Below are 24315 nucleotides of genomic sequence, written 5' to 3'. Positions count from 1 at the left end.
TCCTTGCTATAGCTAAGCCATCTATTGAACCCTGAGATTTGCCGGAAAGCCATATATTGCTCTGGAGTAATATTGAAGACTGGATGGATATTTTCTTATCTTGCTATCTCACCGAGTAGTTGGGTAGCGTAGTTCTGAGACCCAATGTTCTCGTAAATGCCTAATAGGTAAGCCATTGAAGTATGAGCGTCGTCCCATTCTGTCAGGCCATCAACATGCCTTTTCGTCATCGCTCGACAGCCTTCTCGTGCAGGATATATATCAGGTTTTCCCCCCTTGTCGAAAGGAAAGGAGGAGGTTAGGTTGAGACGATGTCAATGTCGCATCTTGCTGCCACCCCTGCCCTTTCTTCGTCTGGGGTTGTAGAGGATGGGTTTTGAAGTCATTCCTTACCGTCCGTTGGTCTCATCCCGATCCCGCGACCCCTGAAAGATACAACCTTTCCACGTTGTATATTGCCGTAGTTATCCTAGTAATCCAAACTAGCCCATCGGGTTCCCTAGAAGACGCGCTAAGCGATTCGACTGCGACCTTAAACAGGAACTAAGGGCTAGTAGTATATTGTCCACATAATAAGCTGTTCGTATTTCTGCGTGTAGGGTCCCTACAAGGCACAGATGGATCAGTGGGGAAAAGTAAAAGTAGTAGGAAACACCGGAAGACTCTCCGTTAACTATCTGCCCTATCTAGTTGTTTGTAGATATTTTCGGCTTCTTTCCTCCGATACGAATTGCGAAAATGCCTACTTATTATTCATGCTACCTTTTTAATGAAATATCTAACCTACTGGTAAGCTAAGGTGAAGGTCAGAAATAGCTGCTCATCTAGTGATTCAATCATGCGCTAAGTCACGTAGGGTTACAGAAGGCTAAATGTGATAGAAGAATGTGGACATATATGGAGGTACATATGTTAGGTAGTTTTGATAGGGGAAAGGGACCTTACCTACTTCCATCTAGCCCGGTTGAAATGTTTTTACCAACGTATATTTTCTAATCATCTTCAAAGATTTTAAATCATGGGTAAAGGTTTAGATAAGAGTTCAGACTAGGGAAATATGCAAGCAGTAGGTATATATGGTTGATTGCCCTCTGTGCAACGGCGACGGCAACGGCAACGTCATCCATAAGTATTTGTTTACTCGAGAAAAAAGGGAACTAACAGAAAGCATAGGATCTATAATCTAAATTATAAGCCGCAGTCCATGTACATACATGGAGAGAAATACCCGGGGGGTCAAACTACCGAGATCCATTTGTAAATCCGTCGATCTCAGTCCCAGGTGATGATCTTCAACAAGCGCGAACACTAGTACGCGACACTTTAAACCATGTATTGAGAGAATGTATGTACATAAGAGAACAAGGGCTGGACTCTGATCTCGCATTTCTTGATCATAAGACCGAAATGATACTAACTAAGCCTTGGCTAATGACCAATACCGTGTCACAAGAGCCGCAGAGTCCTACGCCCTTGCGAGGGAGGTCTAGGTAGTCGTCCTAGATTCGGCCCCCAAGCCGCAGCATATCATACTATTTAGTCAACCCGTCCGTAAAGCTCCCGATTCCTAGTTCAGCTTCCTTAGCAACGTCCTCGCAAAGTCTTGCCATATCCCACTGATCCCTGGATCGATATCTAGGTCCGAAGGTCCGATATTATCTCACTAGGATACGCGTAGCTCGGCTAAGGGAGATCTTTTCACGTATAGGACATGTTAGGATAATACTATAGATCAGGATGGACGGGTTTAGTAGGCGAGTAAAAGACTTAGTGCTTTAGGATACTATTGGGATTGACTCAGATAATAGGTTCAATTAATACCTACAGAATTAAAGAACAATCATACTGTGATATAGAGACTTGTTAGATTCTTATTATATGATAGGCCTTAATAGTTATCCTATCAACACAAATCTAGGTGAGAACGAGGCTTCTCGTACGTCACAGGTTCACCCCCACGTAGGACGTATTCAAGTTGGCGGGTAGTAAAGATAGCCAACTCCCAGACATCTGCGGCTTAAAAATAAATCCCCGTACAATCTATATCAAGTTAGTCCAATATGCCATAGATAGTCTCGGTACAAGCCAGCGCGCATCTGCGTAGGTTCCAGCTGTAGAGAATACTTGCCTCATCCCACCTTAGCTAGCAGTAGTATAAACCCACTTAAACAGCCATTCGAGATTTCTCCTAGGTGAAAAGCCTCGGAGCTCCCATGCTATACTTCTAACAGCATGGCTTGCATGTCACATCCTATGGTAGAAACTAGCGGTGCAGGTACGGGACGATGACGGGCGTCGTTCCGATGTGCTATTCAATTGGAATCACAACCGGTCGACGGCTCGGAAGCAAGTTTTAAAAAGAGCACAGCTAGATAAACCCTGGCTCACCTTAGGCCATTTTTGCGTATACTTGGACAAATACGAAAGGTTGCGCAATGCTTCGATATTGAGCATCGGAAGTTGACGTAACTCGAACTCCAATGGCGCCTCGATACAACGTTTGGTCCCTTTCAAGGGTCAAGTCGAACCCGACATGAGCTGGACCAAAACAACTCCAGGCGAAATACGACACGGCTCATATAAGAAAACCATTAATGGGCCGGGGGAGCCTCGAGGTTTAAGTCCAACATGATCAAAAGTACCTAACCTATATGTAAGGTGGGGGTATATTACTTACTACTCGTTAAAAACTCCGGGGAGCTGGGTCGACCACTTCCGACATTCGTGTCAACTGGGATATGCTTGCTCGAGCTGGATTTTTAACTGGCGGTGGAATCCAAGTTGACTTCTGAGAACACGTATTCGTATCTTTACCGACACAGTATCGAGGCGGTAGAAGAAATAAGATGCAAAGCGCGCAGCTGGTATCTGTCAGGTGACGGCTTGTAACGCAGGTAGAAATAAGAGCATCGCAAGAGTGGAGGTGGGATCATCTATTTCTTTTTTGGGTAATCGATGAAGGAAGCACCGAGGGTTCCTCTTAGAGCCTCGTCTAGGTTCTTGAATATGCGGGACGGACCATACAAGCGCTACGGTTAAGTAGTTGGTGTAATGTTGGTGCATCGGAAGCGCTCGGATGGGCAGACAGCTGAACTGCCCAATATTTTCACCGACATGTACTAGTTGATAATCGATTAACAAATGCGATTTGCATCTTTCAGCCCAACCAGAAGTTTGTGCAAGGTTTCGCCGCATTTGAATTAACTATGCTCCGGTATTGGTGGGAATACCATCCAGATTTGCCAACTTCACCCGGGCATTTTTCGAAACTGGACAATCCATGCTGCCATGCTGCCATGCTACCATCAAGCACGGACGGCTAGGCCGTGGGTAAGTAGGAATGGCATGAGATGCACCTAGCATCCGGCACAAACAACGGGCTTGTCTATGCAGGGCTGACCCGCTTAGGTTCCTCTCCTAGCTGCTGCGCTGTCCAATACTGTCCGGCAATCCGTTTGCAACTTCGGGCTGGAGTTCTGCATAGAACAACTTCATCCCTAGCATAGAGATCGTCTTCACCGCAAACATAAGATCGATAGTGAAAATGAGCAACGTAGTATCTGACAAATCACCTTACAAACTAATTGTAAAGTGTATGAGGCAGTTTCAGGTAGCTCATGGGAGAATAGATAAATATAAAAAAGAATATGAAAGGGGGGGCGTCAGGATGGAGGAACTTAAAGTATGACGCGGGTAGGATGTGAAGGATATTGGGGATATTAGATTATTGATGCGGCGTTGCTAATAGACCAACCTGGACTCGAATTACGACTCGATTGTTTAACTAATACAAGGGAGGGAAGGTTTACGTTACTCGAGAGGAAAAGAGGCGGAAGGATTCAAAGGTTCGAAAAAAAAAAAGTTATAATAATAAAAAGTCTAAAAAGGTCTAAAAAGAATGTTCGTCAGCTATTGGATCGGCGTGGGGATTGTACGACAGTTATCATGCACTCCATCCACGGGGTAGTACTTACCTCTATGTAAGTAAGAAGCGTGTTAGGTAGTCGTAATCGTTGTAATATGTAATATGTAATACCAATAGTACATTAGGTACCTATTATAGAATGCATCTTGCTATAATTGCTGCAATGTATGAGGTAGGTAGGGTCCGCCACCAGCGCCTATGTAATGTACCTAAGGCCTGCGCATGCAGAAATGATAGATACATGTACATGTAGATAGAAGCTACATCTGCCGCCGTTACCACTTACATACATGGATGTACCTAACCTCCTATACTTGTATACCTGGTACATAACCACTTACCTAGGAGAGCCTAGAAGGAAGCCTAAGCCGCCCCGAACAACCTCGCTCACCTCGATACAACGTTAATAAACGCGCCCACCACAAAAAAGAATTGCGGGCCGACCGTGCCAAATCTATTTTGTACCGCTATTTTAGGTACATTGGCAATTACGCATCACACATTAAGAGCCTTGGAATCTACCTCGTAGGAAGTTAGACAGGTACCTAACCTACCTCACTACCTCCTACAAGAAATCGGCAAGAGTTATGTACCTAACCTAAAAAACATGATATTACATATGTCTACAACGAAAGGAAAGGGAAGGGAAACTTAAAAGATATAATAGTTGCTTGGCTTCTTTTCCCGAACATATATTTCTACCATTGGAAGTTTCTAATTTCTAATCTTTTTACCTTTTCTTTCGCAACTTGCAAAGACCAAACTCGACTTCTTAAGTTAGCTATTATTACTCTTATTATTCCTATTAATGTGCATCTTGTCAAAATTCCATATCCATCTTTTTACCCATTTATCAATCTTTCCACTAAACTCCCTATCTAGGTACCCAGCCCAGCCCAGCCGGACCGGGGTTGCATTTTTTTTTTCTTTCCTTCAACTAGGGGTGTGCTGGCTGCATTACATATTTTCATCACTGTACGTACTTTGAACCCGTACCGACTGAACCGTACCGGTATGTGCTTAGGTGCTTAAGTGTAATGCTGTTGCATTTTTCCCATCCATTTTCACCATTTGGTCCATCTTTAGTCCATCTCTACCTGTCCATCTTACATCTTACATGTACATACCTACCTCCTACATGTAATAATACCCCTCTTTTTGGCCCCCTAATAACCTGCTGTTCTGTACTTAGTCCCGTTTATCTTTTTTTTTTTTTCCTTTTACAATCCTCTCACGGGTGTACCGAAGAATCGTTGCGTCTGATCCCTTTCCCTGGTTCGTCGCTCCACGCTCCAAGCTCCAAAGCTCCAAAGCTCCAAGCAAGGAAAGGGGCCAGCCGCGCTTTTATTTTCGTCATCCCCGTCCCCCGACTTCACCCAACGCGGCTCTTTTTATCTGATTGTTTCTTAAGCGGCTACCTACATACATATCTACATACATATATACCTCGACTTAAGGTATCCGCTTGAATCCGCTTTGACCTTATCTTCCGTCAACACGCCAACAAGCCAACAAGCCCAACATCCGGAAGCAATACATAAAACATTTCCATCCGCCGCTTGGATGACGATACCTTCACCACTACACACCAGCTAAACCCATCCCAGCCGCTGCTTTGTTGTTTGTCGCTTTAGTGATAGACACGAGCTGACGGGCTGACGGAACGACGGATTTTGCTCTGCTGATCAATTCCCGACCTTAGCGCCTCTGATGCGCTTTTCATGAAATCCGGAGCTTGAGGCTAGCTTAGAGCTTAAATTGAAGCTGTGGCTAAAATCTAAAAAACATGCCTCCTCCGAGACAAGGCCGTTATCAACCTGCGTTCGTCTCCCTCTATTACCTGAAATTCTCAGTTTATTCATGACATTATGGTCTAAGTAACTAACGTTCTAATTCTGCGAATAGCCGGGAATTTCACGTTGTTGTGTTAGGTGCAGGTAAGCTTTTTTTTTTTTCTTTCTTTGGCTTCTTCTCTCATCCCAGCTGAGGTGTATGATCAAGCTTTTTTTTTCCCTCTTTTTTTTTAGGTCTACTCTATGTTGAATCTTTTTTTATGTTTCCCTTGCTTATGCGTAACCGCCGCTAACTTCTGCTAGGCGGTGTCGGGAAGAGTTGTCTTACAGGTAATCATCCTTCCTAGCTGCAACCGGTTCCGATTGGATCATCTTGAATTGAAACGAAACGCGATCTGTTTACGCCTCATGCGTCATTCTCTACGCTAAGCGCCTAATTGCTAATGAGCTTTTTTATTTTATGATAGCTCAATTTGTACACAACGAATGGATTGAGAGTTATGACCCAACCATCGAAGACTCGTATCGAACCCAGGTGGCCGTCGATGTAAGTGTAACTTTACCCATTCTCTAACCCCTTGGTTTAGGCGTAAACGTCTGCTAACACATTCGGACCAGGGTCGTCAGGTAGTTCTGGAGATGTAAGACAATGCCAACTACAAACATGACCCACCATTATTTTCTTGCTGCCACTCTGGCACATACTAACTAGAGATAGTCTGGATACTGCAGGCACTGAACAGTTTGGTTGGTCACATTACTAAGTACACCATTTTTTTATGATTATGCTAACTTGTCTCCAGTTGCTATGCGGGATCTGTACATGAAGACTGGTCAAGGGTTTTTACTAGTCTACAGCATCACTTCAAGCTCGTCATTAACTGAGCTGGCGGGGCTTCGTGATGAGATCATCCGTATCAAAGACGACGAGACCGTGCCAATTGTTATCTGTGGAAACAAAGCCGATCTAGAAGACCAACGGTCCGTGCCACGCACCAAAGGCTTCCAAATCTCGGAGAGATGGGGTGCGCCATACTATGAAGCTAGTGCTCGGACGAAGAGTAAGTGCATTTACCCACAGTTCTTTCGCATGCATTCATTCCTACCCATACTTGAAGCTCCATGATTATAGGATGGCCAGACTAATACTTCAAAGCAAACGTTGACGAGGTATTCATCGATCTATGTCGACAAATGCTACGAAAATATGATGCCGCGGAGCCCTGCGCCGAGGATCAAGATGACAAGTTCGATCCGTACTCCATATCCTACTATAAAAGACGAAGACGGAGGAAAGACGGGGAGCGAGGTTCAAGCCATCGACCTAAATGTGTTATTCTATGATTCCTCCAGTGGCTTTCACTCAAGAACTTATGAGGGATGTGTGTGAAAGCGGCATGAGGATTCAGTTTCACGGGGCGTGCGACTACTAGTCGTCAGGACGTCTTTTCGGATTATAGAATAGCTACTGGTTTAGGTGCGAATATTCTACACTATGGAAATCCAGGCGCTTGTGACGATTACCTGAAACGAGAACGACGAGGCTCTCTAGGCTTGAAGCTTCCCAGAGGGACTTCTAAGTTTCATATTTTGCCGCTATTTTGCAGCGCTTCTTCGGACCGACATTTGATCGGTTTTCGCTTCGACGATTTCCGCGGCGAAGATCCTTTCGCATTCCAGGGTGAACGTTCAGGGTTATGGGCAGGCTTGCATGTTCATTATATTGCATGGGGAGGGCATAGTATGCATACATCACGGATCAGCAGACGAACGATAGCGTTCCAACCTCGGATATGGGGCCTACATACATATGTAGGCTCCCCGAGTTATCATGCCGACCGTTTATTTTCTGCTTTCGGGACATTTTGGGTTTCGATGTGGAGCTTTTATCTTGTCTTTTGTTTTCTTGTTGAAGATCCGGACTGCGCAGGCAACCTACATACTTGAGAATCCATTTACGATACTACAGGACCTACACTTACCTTACTCGTCGCAGAGAAATAGGCATTTCCGCCCCAGAATATATATACCCACTCTGTCGCCGAATTACTCGATACCCCTCTTTTGAATTGGGAAGTGATTGAAGTGATGTGATTATTCATGTGATTTTATATGCAGGTAGCTAGGTAGCTTAGGGATTCGAATTCGGGGATTTAAGAGCGCTTTGCTCGGCAGTTGACCGACTTGTTGGAAGGAAGCCCTCGAAAATACACCCTACCCTAGACGATCTCGACTCGTATAACGGGTTGAGCTTGTACGAAAATAGATCGAGGTAACATCCGAGGCTCTGCCTCCACATGGAAGGGTCTAAGGTAGATCTCTTCGCTTGGACCACCTGACTCGTGCTCATCACACCTAGGTGGGCTATTTCGGCTCACCTATGTAAGAGCCACGGCTGTCGAAACTACGGAATGCGCTACTACATATGTATACATACATACATACATATATCTCTTTTGCCCCCGCCCTGCAGTACTAGATCAACTGGTGGAGTATCTATCGTATCGTCTCGTGCGCGCTTCTTCCTCAAAAGAAGCAAATAGCGGCCAGAATAGGAAAGGGGAGACGTCCGGAAGAGGTTGGGCGGCGGGGTGGGATGCAATCCATGGCCAAGTTTGGTCCACTAGCACCAATGTGGGCGGGTGAGGCTTAACAGTACCAGAACGGCACATGCGCGTCGCTTGAAATGTGAGAAGTCGGCCCCCGTCTCAATCTGTTCTTGTTATACCGGGGTGCTGGTTCCTTTTGCGCATACTGTGCCCGCGCGACTGGCGGAGGGATGAGATGGCATGGCATAGCATGGTATGGCATAGGTGGTTCGTCGTCCGAGGACTCCGCTGACCCGGTTCGGCAGGATCTAGCTGTATACGTGTGTGTGTGCGTGTGCGTATATGTATATATATATGCATATGCGCGGCTGTATGTGACGAGGCTGGCTAGCTAGCTGGCTGACTGACTGACTGGCTGTTGTCTTGGGCTGCGGGTATATATGTGGGATGTTGGTTACGCATGATGGGGAGGGGGGCTATATTTACGACATCCCTCGCTTACAATGTTGTCTAGTACTTGTCTAGCATCAATGCCCAACGATGCTATATCTTGTTGTTCTTAACTACCTACCTAATATATACATATATATGTGGATGCAGAGAGTGATCAGCCGTGTGACATGGACTTGTGTAGATGATAGTCAGCGTGTCACAAATAGCTAGAATGTCGATATAACAGGAAAAAGAAAGATAGTAGTGGCCTCGAAGATTAATAGATTGGTTATTTTTTTATCTTTCTAGGTATGCTCTTCATCGAATCTATCCGTTACTGAAATCGTATCTATACTTTCTAATATAAAATAGTATCATGTATAACTATCGAAACTATGGAAGCTAAATCACAGACGTAGACTGGCGTAAACAATGTACTTAGATCACCGATGCTATGCGGCCCACGATTCGACCCTCCGCTTCTAGGAAAATAGAGAATAAAAATGAGATTGTAGTAGCCACTATCCCAAGATTAGTTCAATAAATGTTAAAGTAACATGACACTATTAGTGCTTGGCGCTAAATTATCAATAGTCTCTTGCTATGACTAATGCTCCACGTGGTATATGCCGATGTGGGTAAGTAATAGGAGATCTTGATGTTAACCGCCAACCTGGCTGTTGGAGATAATCGTCTTTGATACAACACCGTGATATTGCGGCTTGAAATATTATGACATTATCCCGACTCATGTGATTCAGAGTAACATTGACTATCATTAACTTGTCCAACCAGGTAATTAATATAACCTAGTACCCCCATACGGCACCCTTGGGTAAACTATCTATCTCTCCACGTATACTGGAGCTGTCAAGACTCCTTAACTGCGTAAAGAATCATTCCCTGTTAGCTTAATGATTAACCCACAATCTCTCAGAATGGCCCTCGGCTCTAATAAATAATAGTTAAGTTGGGGTACTGTAAGCTCTGTAATATGCCAGCTTGAAATTGGTGGTGGATTGGAACAAAATGATTTCTTAATAAATACTAGATTGATAACTAGCAAGGGTATTATTTGTATCTTCACATCCCTTCTTTGACCATCAAACCTTTCTTGCTAACGAAATCAAAAAGAAGCATTGTAACTAGCCCTTTAAGAACCAGCAGATTTAGCTTCGATATATCGCTGCAAGGTCTTTTTCTGGAGGGCACGTTGCTCGTTAATGATCTCTCGCAACTCTTCATTTTCCTTCCTCAGTTCTTGATCCCCGGCAATATCCTCGGCTGGTGTCTGGAAGGCGAGGATGGCTTGTTCCAAGACATCATGCGGGAGTCCGTTAGATTTAAGCATCTTACTAAACTTGGTATCTTCTGAGATATCAGAATCTAACCGAGAGGTAAAGTTGTAACTGCGGCTTCCTAGGAATGGCTTCACGACAGCAACTGGCTTGGTAGGCCGCGAGGTCGGAAGTGGAGAGACAAAGACGATATTTGTGACAGAAGCGTTGAGATTTGTTAACTCTGTGGAGTCGGCACGACTGCTCAAGTCCCATCGTAGAACCTGGCCTTGCGGGTGGCCTGTTATTAAAGTCGTACCATCGTAGCTCAACGCCATGCACGATGCCGCTCCCGCCTCCTGAGGCGTAGCGCCAAAGGCCGAAGAAACTTGAACGGCCGTAGCGCTGTCTTCTATACTCTGAGGGCCTAGCAGAGCTTTATCGGCAAATAAGTCAATTGCATATAGCGAGCCGTCATCGGAAGAAACATAGATAGCTCGTGCACAAGGATCGAGGGATACACAAAGTGGCGAGCTCGGGAATAGCAATGTTCGTAGAGCTACACCATGCTGGTAATTCCAGATGACACAAGACTTATCCTTGCTCGCCGAGACGCAGATGTTGGTATCCGGATTTACGCTTGAGCCGATAGCAAGAGACGTGATAGCGGCTCTGTGATTCGACAGCGTCTCTTGAGGTTCGTGTTCGATGGTCGAGTCTAATTCCAGCAAGCGGGGAACAGACCAGACATTGATATTCGAGTCCTCGGACCCTGTGAGAAGGTGGTAGGGCGTAACAGAGATACATGTAATTGCTTGAACATGGCAAGCAGACGTAGCTACTTGCCTACCGGTGCAGACCTCCCATATGATAAGCCTGCCCTCTTGCGAGCCCAAATAGAGCACATCGTCCTGCAGCGCGATGCTTCGGATGCGCTCTGGAAAAGTAACCAAGGCCTCTTGATTGCCTTTGACTCTCGAGTAGACGTGTACTGTTGATTTATCCTCCTGGGCTGTAAATACATGCGTATCGCTCACAGCTAGACAATGACGGGGAGCAGAGCTTTTCTTAAAGGTACTTGTCGTCGAATGGCTGGGGTGGAGTGTATGCTCATAAATCCCGGCATCTTTTGAGACGGTGGTGTTGTTAGATAATGGTTGCCCAGCTATGGACACGAAGTAAGTTTCGGTCAACATTGGCCCCTATTCATCTGGACTCGTGATGATTTAAGTAAGTAACCTTAGATTTGTAATTTATTGTGGAATGGTGGTTGAACTAAACACAATATCCTCTAGTTACTAATAAGTAAGTAACTAGCTACCTCAGATAAATTTTAATTTTTTCAGGATTGGTCCAATTACGTATGTAGATCCTGTGATATTTTACTTGTCCGAGGAAGATTGTGCAAATGACCGGCTGTTGTACGTTATGATGCTGTTTGATGTTTGATATTCAATGATGTTAGTGTAGCTATTTTTTTTTTCCTTTCTCTTTTCCCCCACAAATTTCCATTGGTGGTGGTTCATCGTTAATAGCCCCACTAACATGCAGTCGTTATGCAGGTCGTTTGTGGCTGTCGGTGGGACCGGCAATGCGGCGTTAGCCTCAGAGCTTGGCGTAAAAAGGTACGTACCTTATTTTATTATCGAAGTTTGAAATCTAGAATCTGAATCTGAAATCTGGAATCTAACTAGAGCATATCATTCATATGTTCAACAAACTTATCTTATTCTATTCCATAATTTAGATATTTAAATGACATAATCTGTGGATGGCAATTCATGATTTCATCTTATTACCTACCTAATTACGACTAGGCTTCAAATAACACCCGGATTATATATTCCTATTCCAGATTTTCTCCTCTTTGGTTCGTCCGCAACTTCATGCAAGATACGCGCAGCATGACCGAATGGGTGATTGCATAAGCTAGCCTGTTAAAAAACGATGTTGTCTCGTACATGAGAAATGGGAGGATTTTAACAGCGGCTACATACGTGCATCGTCTCCAATCGATTTCATCTTTTTGCCCGATGGTTCATCATGTCGTTATCCTCCCGCTTGTTTATATTTTCGACAACGGCTTTGTTCGTCGGAGGTGATAATCCCTTGGCTACCTCTTATACATGTAGACATGCGGGTAGCCAAGACGAACCAAACTAAATCCTGTAACTGAAGATAACTGACCAATCCGACTTCGAGGCTTCTCTCAGCTTCGAGAACTAGGTGGAACTTCAATCCTCCGTAGGCATTCTGCATACGAATGGGGTAGAAGCAGCTTCGCAGGCAACGTGGTCGCCCATCTGTCGTGTCGCTTGACAGCTGCAACGAGATCGGGTATCATCATTCGATCGAATAGACTTCTTATTCTAGATGCAGGGGGTGGTCATTTGAGAGAAGATAAACCCAGTTACTTACCTAGGTAGATACCTAGAGCATTACTACTTGATGCCAAGTTTACTGACGGATCAGCTACCTGTTACATAGACACAAACCTGTTAAACACAACGTACACGTCGTACACGTACACTAGGGTACGGAGCAGGCGTTGCTCTGGCCTCGGAGCTTTCTTCGATCAATCTTTTCCTCCATCTGATAATTGAATAGTTAATCTTGCGCCATGATCAACTTTCTCCAGTCAAGGGTCCAAGTCTGGTCGGCAAACCATGCTGCCCATGGCTCGTCAGAGAAACCTCCGCATTAGGGAAGAATAAAAAGAATATGGTGCAATGCGGTCACGTACAAAGTAATCAATTGGTTAGTTGAACGTGAATAATTTCCAAAAACGATAGCAGGGTTGCATCGTATCAACTTGGCGAATGGATTTTTGGACCTCTCAATTAAATTGACTGATTGGTTCCTGTTAGGACGCTATTATGGTCAATACTACCCTAGAAAGCGATCCCTTGGCGAGAAGATCGGACGGTCAAGTTGAAAACTCTCAAGTTTTCAGCGTGTAAGAAAAAGCAAAGATTTAGATATATTTCTACATATACAACTACCTCGGCACCTAGTTATACTATGTGTAATCCGTACCTAAGTAAGAATGTCTTGGGATGAAATGTTTGTTATATTTTATTTGGTATAACTTGAGGGAGTAGTTGTTCGTGTAAGTTATTATGGGATTGATATCGTGAGAAAAAAGAATAGGGAAATGTTTCTTTTCTTTCTGTCTTTCTTTTATTCAGTTATTTTATCGTTGTTAATAATTATTAAGATAATTGTTTAAGACGAACTACTTAAGATGATGAGCTCAGGTCCCACATTAGTTTCCGTTCTCCTTTAGGTTCTGCGACCCCCTCTGCGACCTTCTGTTACCTTTCGCCTTCTCAAAAAAAAAGACCCCTGGCTCGTCCTTTCCGGGGTCCATGGTTCATGGTTTATTCATCTCTGTCGAATTACGAAAAACCAACCTACGTACGAACACAGCTCCATCCTTCACTAAATCAACCCCTGTCCACCGCTCAACTCTTCCCTGGGTCTTCAAATCCATGTGGATTTCCAACCCAGCTTGAGCTTTTTTCGCACGATTGTTTTTGTTGATTTCCAGCTCCTTAGGATTTGTTTTCAACATCGTTTTAAACAATTCTATTTACTTTCGCAACTTTACTAACAAAGCATAATACATCAACTATCACGAATTAAATCCAGTCGGAGTTGGAAAATCAACTATTTTCAATATTTATTGTTTCGTATAAAAAGAAACTCCTAACCTAGCATTTTATTACCGGCTTACACTCCCCCTGCAACGCCACCGACCGAATAACTTGGACGCACGAACGAAAGTCACGATGGGGAGCTTTGAACCCCTCATGGACTTCAATCTACCGGAGCTTCTTGTTGGGGATTTAGAAGAGTCGAAAGATGTTTTCAAGTCGAGGCAATTGACTGCTGGTGCGCCGGCTCCGTCGTTAGCTGGTGACGGATCTAAGAGACGATATTCACTACAGGACAGTTCGTTAAGCGCTGTTAATTCGTCTAATCTCCTAGATACAATGTGGAAGGCCAAGTCATTACAGAATGTGAATGAGACGCAATCTCATTTCTTTACCATCCGCGGCGAGTCACACCGGAATAGAAGCGATTCCGATTCAGCCAGCAGTGAATCATCTGGTGGATTGATGCCTCCATCAATCGGTACACGGGACGCATCCATCGTCACAACAGCCACATCGGTTACGTCTGAGAAGTTGGAGCCACCAAATCAATTGAAATTAAAGCTTGTGATACAAAAGAAAAAACAAGCCGGTCAAAGCTGGATGGACCTAGATGCCGAGGATCCAACTTCGCCGGATCGAAGATACAGTATGATTAACATCCCGTCACCTGCTCAGTACCTGTCACTACGACATGACCTAGATGAATCAAGGAGTATGTCTTTAAACTCGGCTGTGTTGCATCCCAACTTAACTAGCTCTCCTCCAACTTCGCCAAAAGTCTCGTCAAAATCATCAAAATCGTCAAAATCATCACCAAAAGCGTCCCCGAAAATGTCGCCAAGTAGTGTCAAATCTTCGGGTGCTAGTGAACAACGAAACCGTGTTAGATCGCCTTTGGCATGTCCTACTCCACCCCCAGAGCGGCGTTCTTCTCTGATGCACCGAAATTACCCTGTGCTCCCCAAGATCAACGTCTCACCCTCTCTGCAGGCTTTATCGAGTCAACCTTTGCCAACGCAGCGCGAAGACGAGACGTCATCTCCAGATCGCAATATGCCCTTATTAGCCCCACTCCGACCGTCTCGTAAGAAGACAGACGATGTTAACAATGGGCGTAATGCCAGTAAGACCAGCTTACACCTGCCAGAGGCGGACATTGAAAGGGATGAACTTGAACGATACTCGCATCCGGAGAGTAGTGAATATCCAGAAATTGCCGCGGCTGGGATCGATGTTGAATCCTGGTTGGAGTCTAGTGTTGACAACTTTCCCTACTATGCTCAGAATAGAGCTGATGGACACATGCCCCTACCGCTTCCGCCAGATGTCATTGATACTCTTCGGATATCAATAACATGCTTCCCGGAAACGATGCTCCAGTGTTCCAGCCTCTCGATTGAGACTATACGCGGCCACTCTAGGAAATTGAGATATAAGACCTCCAGTCCCGCAAGTCTATATTCGGAATCGCCCGTTTCAGTAGACTCATCAGACCAGTCAAAACAGACGAAATGGAAGTGGTTACCGCTTAAGAGACAGCAGTCATCTCCTACGGAGGCACCAACCAGCCCGCAGCGAATAGGTTTTGGTGAGAGTCTAGAACCAAGATATAGCCCGGTATGGCCTAAGAAACCGGACTGGACCACAATCCAGAACCTCTTCCCCTCCGGATCTGATTACCTCTGTGACGCCCTCTACGCTCACCTCGTAGCGTACAACTATATCACTTCGCTATGTCCCCGATCAGTGCTAATCAATCCTACTACTTCGAGACCTACTTCAAAGTCCTCAACAACGCCTTCGGAAATCAGTCTCGGCCTTTCGGTTGACCTCCGTTCCTCAGTAGACATACGCGCCTCTACGGACGGAGGCGCAATCCCACGGAAAGCAGCAAACTTACTAGGCCTACAGGACGATCCGAACGCACCGATCCCCGAACCGCCTTCTTCACGATGCAACACACTTCGCAGCAAGCGATCGTTCTTTGCAGCAGCACCTAGAGCAGTCTCTTATTATGAAGTTAGTAGACCAACGACAGCCGTAGGTTCCTTCAGTGGCCGCCGCCTTCCCCAACCTGATCAGGGCGAGCAAGTGTTAAAGGATTTACGGTTGGGACTGGCGAGATGCATCTCAAGGCTTGTCGCTACGTTACGAGTGACGAATGGCAACTCCGCGGGCTCCGATGGCGCGGGGCAGATGAAGCGGGAAGAAGATCCCGACTTTATGCGAGCACTGTGCGAGATCGTACGCCTCTCTGAGGAGAGATACATGTAGCCAAATGAATACGGCTGTAGCGTCACGAGCCATTTGATTAATCAACTATACCTATACCCACATATGATGGACCATGCAGGAAAGACACTCACGAAAAAAATATACATATTAATACCCACGAAGCAAAGACACGAGAGACGGCTTTTCAATACTGGTGGTTCGCATATTCTTAGACCATACTACCGCAAACAGCGTCTTAATCTCTATCAACGGACAATTATCATTTATCTACCTAATATACTTCTGCACTGTCCGCCGTATCATCTCACTAAGCAAAAAGGCCACTACTCTATATGTATTATATTGCGCCACCATGTTTCTGTTGCTAATCATAGAAGGGGGCTAAGATGACGGACGAAATCTTCGGTCTAAGTTTGCCTCAGAGGTGGATGAGGCTAAAAGTACCTAATAATCCGAAGTATTGGGACGATATTATAGAGTGCGTGCAGGGAACATGCCTTTTCTTTTTCGTACGAGAACATAGTTCAGGGGGGAGCATATTGATAGATTCCCGTACCTCTCTCTCTCTTCTGTTAACTGGCGTACTAGGGTCGGAAAAGGGAGGGCAATGACTGGAGTTGTGGAGTTGACGAATATATGGTCTTTGTAGGTTAGGTGCATGCATATCAAGAAGTCCAAGGGAATCGGTAATTCATCTATGTGATAATTAATCAATTAATTATTATTACATATACCAAGTTCTAGAGGCTATTGTTATTATCGTTCTTTTAATATCTGATGTATTTCACGGGAACGTACGGAGAGTAATAAATGAGGGACCTGAAATGAGGCTTAGATCGGAATTGCGTCTTTAACGTCGTCTGTATTAATTGATTCCGACCCCGGTCAATAGCAGTTTCGGTGTTTTCGGGCTATTCTAGGGTATAATAGAGACTTATTATACATATTATACATAGTACATACCTAGCGCCATACCGGCATTCTGGACGAGCCCTGCGGGGTGGCTTACGCGAACTCATGCACTAAAGCTGATAAGCTTAGGTTATATCAGGTACTTAACGTACGAGGGTTCAACCACGCTAGAACGCGTCTAGCTATTAGCTCCTATTACTAGTTAGTACCTGTTTACTAGTTGATTAGGTACCTAGTTCCTAGCTCTTACAAGTTACAACACCTAGACCTGATGGGCTGAGCCCCTCGGAACACGGAGTAAGGGGGTGTATATTATATTATAAGTATCTCTCTCCGTCACCATTACTTCAACCTCCTGTAAATACTACACTACATTGCTAGAGCTAGAGCAAGGGCGCTCTATATTATGTATCACACGTAACGGATCATTCGTTTGGGCAGTGCAATTTGAGACTGCAGAGGTGTTGGTGAAACGTGTCACGAGAATTTCCCCAACCCGTGCATACTTACATTAGGTACATACAAATGACCCCCTGGTTATATGACGATAACTACCTTACCTGGGATACCCCTACTTTGCCTGTACACAGTAAAGTCAGTAAAGTCGCACAAAGCAATTAAAATAACAGTTCAATATTATAGGTAATTGACATATACAATACTACTATGTAATCAAGAGCACACCTTGCTAGTACCACTGACAGTCTCCCACATGGTAAAAGAAGCTAGATTACAATATGCAAGCCTATCTCCTATTATGCAATGCTCATATTCAAAATACAACGTGCTTCGCCACGTGCCTCGCAACGATATTATTCCAATCATATGCTTAACAATATGTTTCTCCATAATGCTCCCCGATATAGTAAGATGCCAGCAAGTAGCCTAACCAACCTGGGTGGGTAAACAATTATGCATTACCTGTAATCCGTTGTACCGTCAAAAGGATACCTATCCCTCAATACACCGCCAACCTGTCCTTTCTCCGCGAAATCATCCATTCCCGTGAACCCGCTCGACGACCTCGTCGTCGTAGGTGGCCAAAAGAAGCTACCACCCTTGCTATCTGAGTCGCTAGGTGGATACGGCGTAGCAACAGACTTACCAGGGCCTTGAGGTAGGCTATCAACGGTAGGCGTAGCCAAACGCCCGTGCATGCGGAATGTTTTCGCGTGTGCGTTGCTCAATCCTAGTAACCCGGCCGTGATGAGCAGGAGTAACATGAAGATAATAGAGCCGACCTGCGTCATGTTGCCGCTAAAAGCGGCCACTACGTACACGATTAGCTTAGCAGCCGCCTCGAGGTAACCGTCTAGATGTGTCTTAGCACGCAGCCACGATGTCGTAGTGATAGCTTGCAGGTCCTCGGCCACGCCACGCAGACACACGGATTTGCCTTGCCCTAGGTCCACTAGGTACTCCGTCAACAAGCTGCTGACGTCGGGCTTTGGTGGTGGGGCTACGGGAGGCTCCGACCGCTGCTTGATAACCCAAATATTAAGGACGCGGGATAGCATGAGTGCAAGGAGGGATGCTACGCCCCACCATTCCCGGAGCAGGATCATGAACACGAATGCGGTTATGGTAAGCGCGGGGCTCATGAGGTATAATACGTGCGAGACCCAACCTAGGTCGGCACCTTGGTCCTGCCAAATGGTAGCTCGTTGGCCACGAGCCTGCCGCCGACCGCCTGGGAAGTAGTAGTTACGCTCGGGCATCATACCGACGTCCACGGTGACCCTTTGTCCGACCATACCCACACGTTCTAGGTAGCGTTGGGTGGCGGTATTGGTGATATTGTGCGTCGATGCCTGGCCCTCATATAACTCAACCGCGCTGTACGTCTCGGTACTACCGGCGAGCGCGTCGGCGGCCTGCTGATAGTGCAGGCCGGGAGCAAGAAGCAAGGCATCAAGCCACGACGAGCCTCCTACGATCTGCGTGCGCTTAGCAATGGTTCCGAGGTCCGCAAGCGCGAGGAGACCTGATGCCGAAAGTGTGAAACCCGGGATGGGGGTTTGAGTCCAATTCGGAAACGAAGCCTCACGCTTCAATATGGTCTGATTACCTATGTTGTTAGTATATTGTCTACGTAACGGTTTGCTTAGAGTGGATCATGTAACGCGCCTCCATTTCTAACCGTCTCCCAAGCTATTTGTAGCGTGGGTACCCTCTTAGCCGTACCTAATTAACTAGATCGAATTCACAACAGGCTTAAAGCTAGCTGGCTAGGAGGTTGAAATTCGATCTTAGAAAATAAGGCGCTGAACAAATAGATAAGAGGCCAGGCGAGGGTTATCCAAGATCAAATCAAGAGGTCCGTAGAACAAACCTCAGCCCTCGCCTGGGAAATTCCACCTTTTCATAGCCATCGTAATTCGACAAGAGGGTTGTAACGCGTGCAAGGCTCTGAGCTACCCCTCGCTGATCAGTAGGGCTAGCTTGTTGTCGAAGCAACCATAAGCAAGTCGACATGTGAAGGATCTTGGTAGATTGGCCAATAGCGTTGCGGCGGTGAGATCACGAGTACTCAATCATCGTAGCGCAAGGAGATTATTACACCCTCCCGTCCGCAAAATATGCCAAAATATGCCACAATTTACGTCGATAAGACACGGGTGGTATCTTCTTGGCGTTTTAATTGAGCAATTCGGCAGCCGGATATGTTTAGTTCTTAGACATAGCCAGACATGTTGAGGGGACTGGGGAGATTTTTATCAAATCCGAGTGGAGGAACTAGTATATCATTTTTCTGCTAGCTGCGGTAACTGCAGGTCATTGTGACAGCTGACTCTCATATGTATTGACATCCACTAATTTCACTATCTTCTTCATAAATAAGGTTGATTAAACTGCATAATTAGGTCATTTAATCTTTAGGTAGGTAGGAGATACATGGATGTATGTACCTTAGGTCTGGGGTAAATGTACCTAGGTATATACTATGTAGGTAATTAAGTACCGGAGCAAAACGGACCGGGCAAAGGTACGCCCTACGTTATCGATAAAAGCTTCCCGTCCTAATCCGATAAGTGCATAGCCGTGCATAGATCCCCCGTCTCTAATACGTCGGCTGTAGCTCTTTAGCTCTTTCTCAACGTCCATCTACATATTTCTTCTTTCTGATCATCAACTAGCACTGCTCAAGGGCTGCAGATCTCACACGCGAAATAGGTACTAGCTAAGCATGACTTGACCCAAAATGGCGCCTACGCAGCCAGAGCCGACCTATACGGTTTTCGTTCGACTCCCATTTCCTAGAGGCGACTTTGTCGATCCTCCGCCTGTACGTAATTCAATAGATTGTATTTCATCTCGTCCTGCTGTTCGAAGCTAAATGAAATATTTAGACGAATTGGGATTCTTCTAAAGATGAAGTCCTCTGGAGCATCGTATCTCGTCCTTATAAGACGGAAATAGACTGTAAGTGATAATTATTTTATACAACTAACTGGCGATTCAACATGAAATAACTAATAATCACATACTAGGGAATGATATGTAAGTGCTAATTCCCACCCTCAACCAACGTCGGTATTTTGCCAACCCATTTTCAAAGCGCAAATCAATTCGGGGTTACAGTCGACTTCCTCCTCCAGCAAATTACCTGGCTCAGCAATCATCGTACCTCCCAAATCCAAACGCAGTTACGTAGGGCCGCTACAGCATCTAAGGGTTCAGTACCGTCGCCTCAGCCCAGACCTGATGGCATGTTCTCCGCAGAACCTATGCGACGCACCGGATCTGGTGATAGGTCGGTTCGAGCACCATCAGCATTGTCGATTAGGAAGGACTCTCCTCTACCGCGTAACGATGGTAGTGTCCCCGGTACGCCAATGAGAAGCACTCCACGACCGACCGTGACGCGCACGTCTTCATCTAACACCGCTGTCCATGCAGCTCGCAACCTGGTCGGCAGTGGCAAAGCTCCTGGAAAGTCCAACGTTGATCTCCAGCGCCACCGTCTCTCATCCCTCCCCATCACGACATCCGTCGATGACGAGAACGATAATGAGAACCAGAACACCGAACCAACTTCCCCAGGACCAACCGAGTCCAGCGAGTCTGCAACTTCTTCATCCTCCTCAAGCCCCGCGCAGTCCAGAATCATCCGCCGACCCCCACGGTTTCAAGGCACCGATGCCGCACCCTCCTCCTTTGCTGATGACGAAGACGACGACGAAGATGATGATGGCGAACCGGCCTTCCTACCTTACCAGCCACAAGCAGATGGCAGCAGCGGCGCGCAGCACGACCTCAGCGCCACACTCCGTGGCAACCCATCGCGCGATTACGTGAAGCGCCACGCTGCTGCAAAGGGGTCAACCCGTATCCATCGCTCGCAAACCTCGGACTCGTCGAACTCCACGGCCCCGTCCGGGCTTAGTGGTAGTCGAACAGGAGCGGGCGGCGTCCCACTGTCGCCGCGAAGGACGACAGAAACTGTAGGACGTAGCCCTGGGGCGAGGTACTCGAAGAATAGTGATAGTGGTACGCCAAGTATGGGGAGCAGTTTTAGTGATCTTGATGGTATGTATAAGCTAAAAACTTCTTCTTTTTCCTTTCTATGTTTGTCCTTGTTGGGTATGCGGTGGCGAATATTAAAGGGAGGTGGGTTACTAGGACTCGACGTAACAGTTACTAATAAGCTTGTAGATACTTCAGTAACGCAGTCTGCGATGGAGGAAGTGATTGCGAGCCAGATACAACATGGCGCGATAAGTAGTCTTATCAATGCAACCTTCCGGAGCAGGTATCTCCCTGGTAATAATTAGTGAGATATCTTTAAGTATGGTTGAGTTTGGTGCCTAGGCACTTTCATTTATGCATTATGTTTTTGCTTGTGGTAATTTTCATGGACACCTCTTCACTCAGATGGTCGGTCAGGAGCGGATCGGTTGGGCTGGGTTAGAGTTAATTAGGTCTGGTTCTTGTGAAATCAGACACGAGGACAGGCGGTATGTATGGCGTTTAAGGGTTTTAATATTGGTCAGAGCAGGTGTTTTGGGAGATTGGGCTAGATTGAACTGGACTGGCTTACGCCTAGGTATGTGTACGCATACAATATTATTACGTATTTGTGTTAGGGGAATAGGTATCATTACAGTATTACACCCGGGTTGGAAAGTGATCGATAATATATGACTGTTAAGATTTCTCTTCAAATCCTAGGTTGGAATCAAACTACGCTGAGGGGATACAAATGCTGCTAGTGTAGTAAAATGGTCCTAACTTGGCTCGAGCCGTGCTAAGGCTTTGTCGACATCCTACATGATCAGAGACGAATCAATCTAAAGGTATAAATATATCCATCCATAGAGCTAATGCTAATGTTTTAGTTTCCATCGTCCTTTCAGAACAATAGGTACATATATATTTCCTTGACAGGGGTGAAGAAAGATAACTATGGAAAATGATGCTAAAATTTATAAGTGTGTTAAGTTCTTTATTTATATAAATTTTACCTAGAAACTACGCGCCGTATGATATCCGTTGCAAATCTAAGTCGTCTATGAGTTCTCTTGGGTTAGTCTTGTGAGCCTCAAAGATAGGGGTTGATTATATTGAGTTCACTATGTCTGGGTACTTACATTATATAAGGCAGTCCCCCAATATGGATGAGTCTTCGGAATAAGACGAATAACCCTTCGTTATCCTGACGGTCTCTGTGTAGGGCGTATGGCCCTACTGAATTTACAAGGCTTAGGTTAGGTAGTTTACTACATTGTTCAAGCTCGTCATATACTCACTACGAACCTCTAATCAAAACCCGAGTTATTCATGTTTACCGGTTAGCACTGAAGGGACATCATATAATAAAAAACACTGGACAATCAGTATTATGTTAAGAATAGTGGTTCCGGAACATATGGAGTATGCTAGCAACGAGGTTTGTTTTTATTTTGGTAGGCATGCTATGCCTCGCATAATTAAGTACCTGCTATGGTAATGGAGCTAGACTTGTCATATCAAATCAAACTGGGAAACATAACTTTCTATCACAAGCAATAAAGCAGCTAGGTTCATAACGACGCACGGCATTGGCGATTGTTATCTTCATTAGGCCGTAATACAACGCGCAAGTTAATGCAAAGTTCCTCCTGGGTGTCCACCTCAAACATTCCACGATTTTCTTTTATTTCGATCCTTTGAAACGGACGAATAAATGGGACAACTGCGAGCAATCCATGCCACACATAGCTACCTAAGTAGACAAAAGCAATGCTGATGATGCTAAACTCCTGTACCTGCAACAACTAGGCCATCTCACCCCAAAATCTGCCAAGATCCACCCCCTCGTGGGAAACGAAGTCATATGATCGTTCATGTGTGCCGGCATCGAAAAGTATTAACCGGGAAATAACGAACATCTGCCGGAAGTCATAATCACAAATGTAGACTGTTGATGTCGGGGCTAGGTTGTCGCATGAACGGATGCTTAGAAACGGGATGCTATCTCGTGTTCCTCGACTAAAGGAAAAGTTAGCATGTGTTGTCAGGTGAATGAATACATAAAGAAAGTGCATGAGCTATAACATACCATGGCCACTGTTTCCTTCGCGGCGAATGGGAGTCCAGTGGCTCCACTGAATCTCCTCGTTGCGGTTGGGAGGCAGAGGGATGGGCTGGTCGAAAGACGCGGGCTCTTCATTCTTGACTGCTCCGAAGCGGGAATCCTTAGGGGGAGGAACAGGTTCGATCGCCGAGTGAGAGCCGAAAGGCTGAGGAGAACCGCCCGAATGGACAGTGTCAGGTCCGGAATGAAGAGCGCTAGCGCCCTTAGCAAAGCGGTTCTTGCGGGCTCGCCAGACGAAGACTCCTACGACAGTAAGAAGAACAAGGCCACAAACGCCGGTAATGACGCCGATCTCAAGGCCAGTGGGCTGGTAATGCACGCCGCTGTTGCCTAGGTCAGAAGGCGGGGCTCCGCCATCAAGGGGAGAACCGGCGTCATAATGGTCGTCAGAGTTGGGAACAGGCGACATTGTGATGCAGATTAGAAGATGACAAATTCAATAGTAGTTTTGGGAAAGGTGATCGGCAAGCTGACTAGGTTATTAGTCAAGCCGTCTATGGGGGACGAGATAGATGTCTGTTTGACGTGATAAGATTGAACGTCGGTCAAACAGAAAAGAAGGACGGTGTTGTCGAGGAGACTTGACGCGTAACAGAGTTGCGGAAGTCAAGGCAAGTAGGTAACTATTAGAGAAGTTGAGAAATTGAGAAACTGTGTACCAAAGAACTCTCTGATAACCAGAGAATTAAATGGAAAAAGAAAAAGGAAAACGAAAAGAAAATTATCTAGCAATGTAAAAAGGTTTGCTAGAAATTTATGATGAAAGAGTTGTAGAGAATATATTTCCTAAGGCAGGTTCTTTTCGAGGGCAACATCTAAACGCACAAAAAAACGCGACTCGGAAATATGCTCAAAAGTGGCAAGAGCGACGGCAGTGCTTAAGGAAGGAGCCGGCGATTAACCTCAGGGAACAAATATACCTACATACATGTAAATGTATGCAGGTACATACCGGC

General features: G+C 45.6%; 6 protein-coding genes across 6 annotated transcripts; 3 read left to right on the top strand and 3 right to left on the bottom strand.

The window, feature by feature from the left end:
* Nucleotides 1-5711: 5711 nt before the first annotated feature.
* GL218_02416 (Ras-related protein Rap-1) lies at nucleotides 5712-7062 on the top strand (the record flags this gene model as incomplete). The annotated part of the gene is made up of 8 exons (XM_033578933.1): nucleotides 5712-5746; nucleotides 5831-5862; nucleotides 6022-6048; nucleotides 6186-6265; nucleotides 6337-6359; nucleotides 6437-6465; nucleotides 6522-6779; nucleotides 6875-7062. 8 exons carry the CDS (start codon nucleotides 5712-5714, stop codon nucleotides 7060-7062), a joined length of 672 nt encoding a protein of 223 aa, XP_033438672.1.
* A 2790-nt stretch (nucleotides 7063-9852) lies between these two features.
* GL218_02415 (Pre-rRNA-processing protein IPI3) lies at nucleotides 9853-11172 on the bottom strand (the record flags this gene model as incomplete). The annotated part of the gene is made up of 1 exon (XM_033578932.1): nucleotides 9853-11172. One exon carries the CDS (start codon nucleotides 11170-11172, stop codon nucleotides 9853-9855), a length of 1320 nt encoding a protein of 439 aa, XP_033438669.1.
* A 3399-nt stretch (nucleotides 11173-14571) lies between these two features.
* GL218_02414 (uncharacterized protein) lies at nucleotides 14572-15909 on the top strand (the record flags this gene model as incomplete). Its single annotated transcript, XM_033578931.1, has 1 exon — nucleotides 14572-15909. The coding sequence occupies one exon, from the start codon at nucleotides 14572-14574 to the stop codon at nucleotides 15907-15909; it is 1338 nt and encodes a 445-aa protein (XP_033438670.1).
* A 1790-nt stretch (nucleotides 15910-17699) lies between these two features.
* Nucleotides 17700-19257, bottom strand: GL218_02413 (uncharacterized protein; the record flags this gene model as incomplete). The annotated part of the gene is made up of 2 exons (XM_033578930.1): nucleotides 17700-18870; nucleotides 19115-19257. 2 exons carry the CDS (start codon nucleotides 19255-19257, stop codon nucleotides 17700-17702), a joined length of 1314 nt encoding a protein of 437 aa, XP_033438667.1.
* Nucleotides 19258-19984: 727 nt separating this feature from the next.
* GL218_02412 (Autophagy-related protein 29) lies at nucleotides 19985-21557 on the top strand (the record flags this gene model as incomplete). The annotated part of the gene is made up of 5 exons (XM_033578929.1): nucleotides 19985-20068; nucleotides 20133-20205; nucleotides 20274-20283; nucleotides 20342-21312; nucleotides 21439-21557. The coding sequence occupies 5 exons, from the start codon at nucleotides 19985-19987 to the stop codon at nucleotides 21555-21557; spliced, it is 1257 nt and encodes a 418-aa protein (XP_033438668.1).
* A 1664-nt stretch (nucleotides 21558-23221) lies between these two features.
* Nucleotides 23222-23768, bottom strand: GL218_02411 (uncharacterized protein; the record flags this gene model as incomplete). Its single annotated transcript, XM_033578928.1, has 2 exons — nucleotides 23222-23253; nucleotides 23324-23768. 2 exons carry the CDS (start codon nucleotides 23766-23768, stop codon nucleotides 23222-23224), a joined length of 477 nt encoding a protein of 158 aa, XP_033438665.1.
* Between the last annotated feature and the right edge of the window lie 547 nt (nucleotides 23769-24315).

Source organism: Daldinia childiae (genome assembly GCF_008694065.1).
Source record: "Daldinia childiae strain JS-1345 chromosome Unknown Scaffold2, whole genome shotgun sequence".
Classification (NCBI taxonomy): Eukaryota; Fungi; Ascomycota; class Sordariomycetes; order Xylariales; family Hypoxylaceae; genus Daldinia; species Daldinia childiae.
This window is presented reverse-complemented; position numbering and strand designations above follow the sequence as displayed.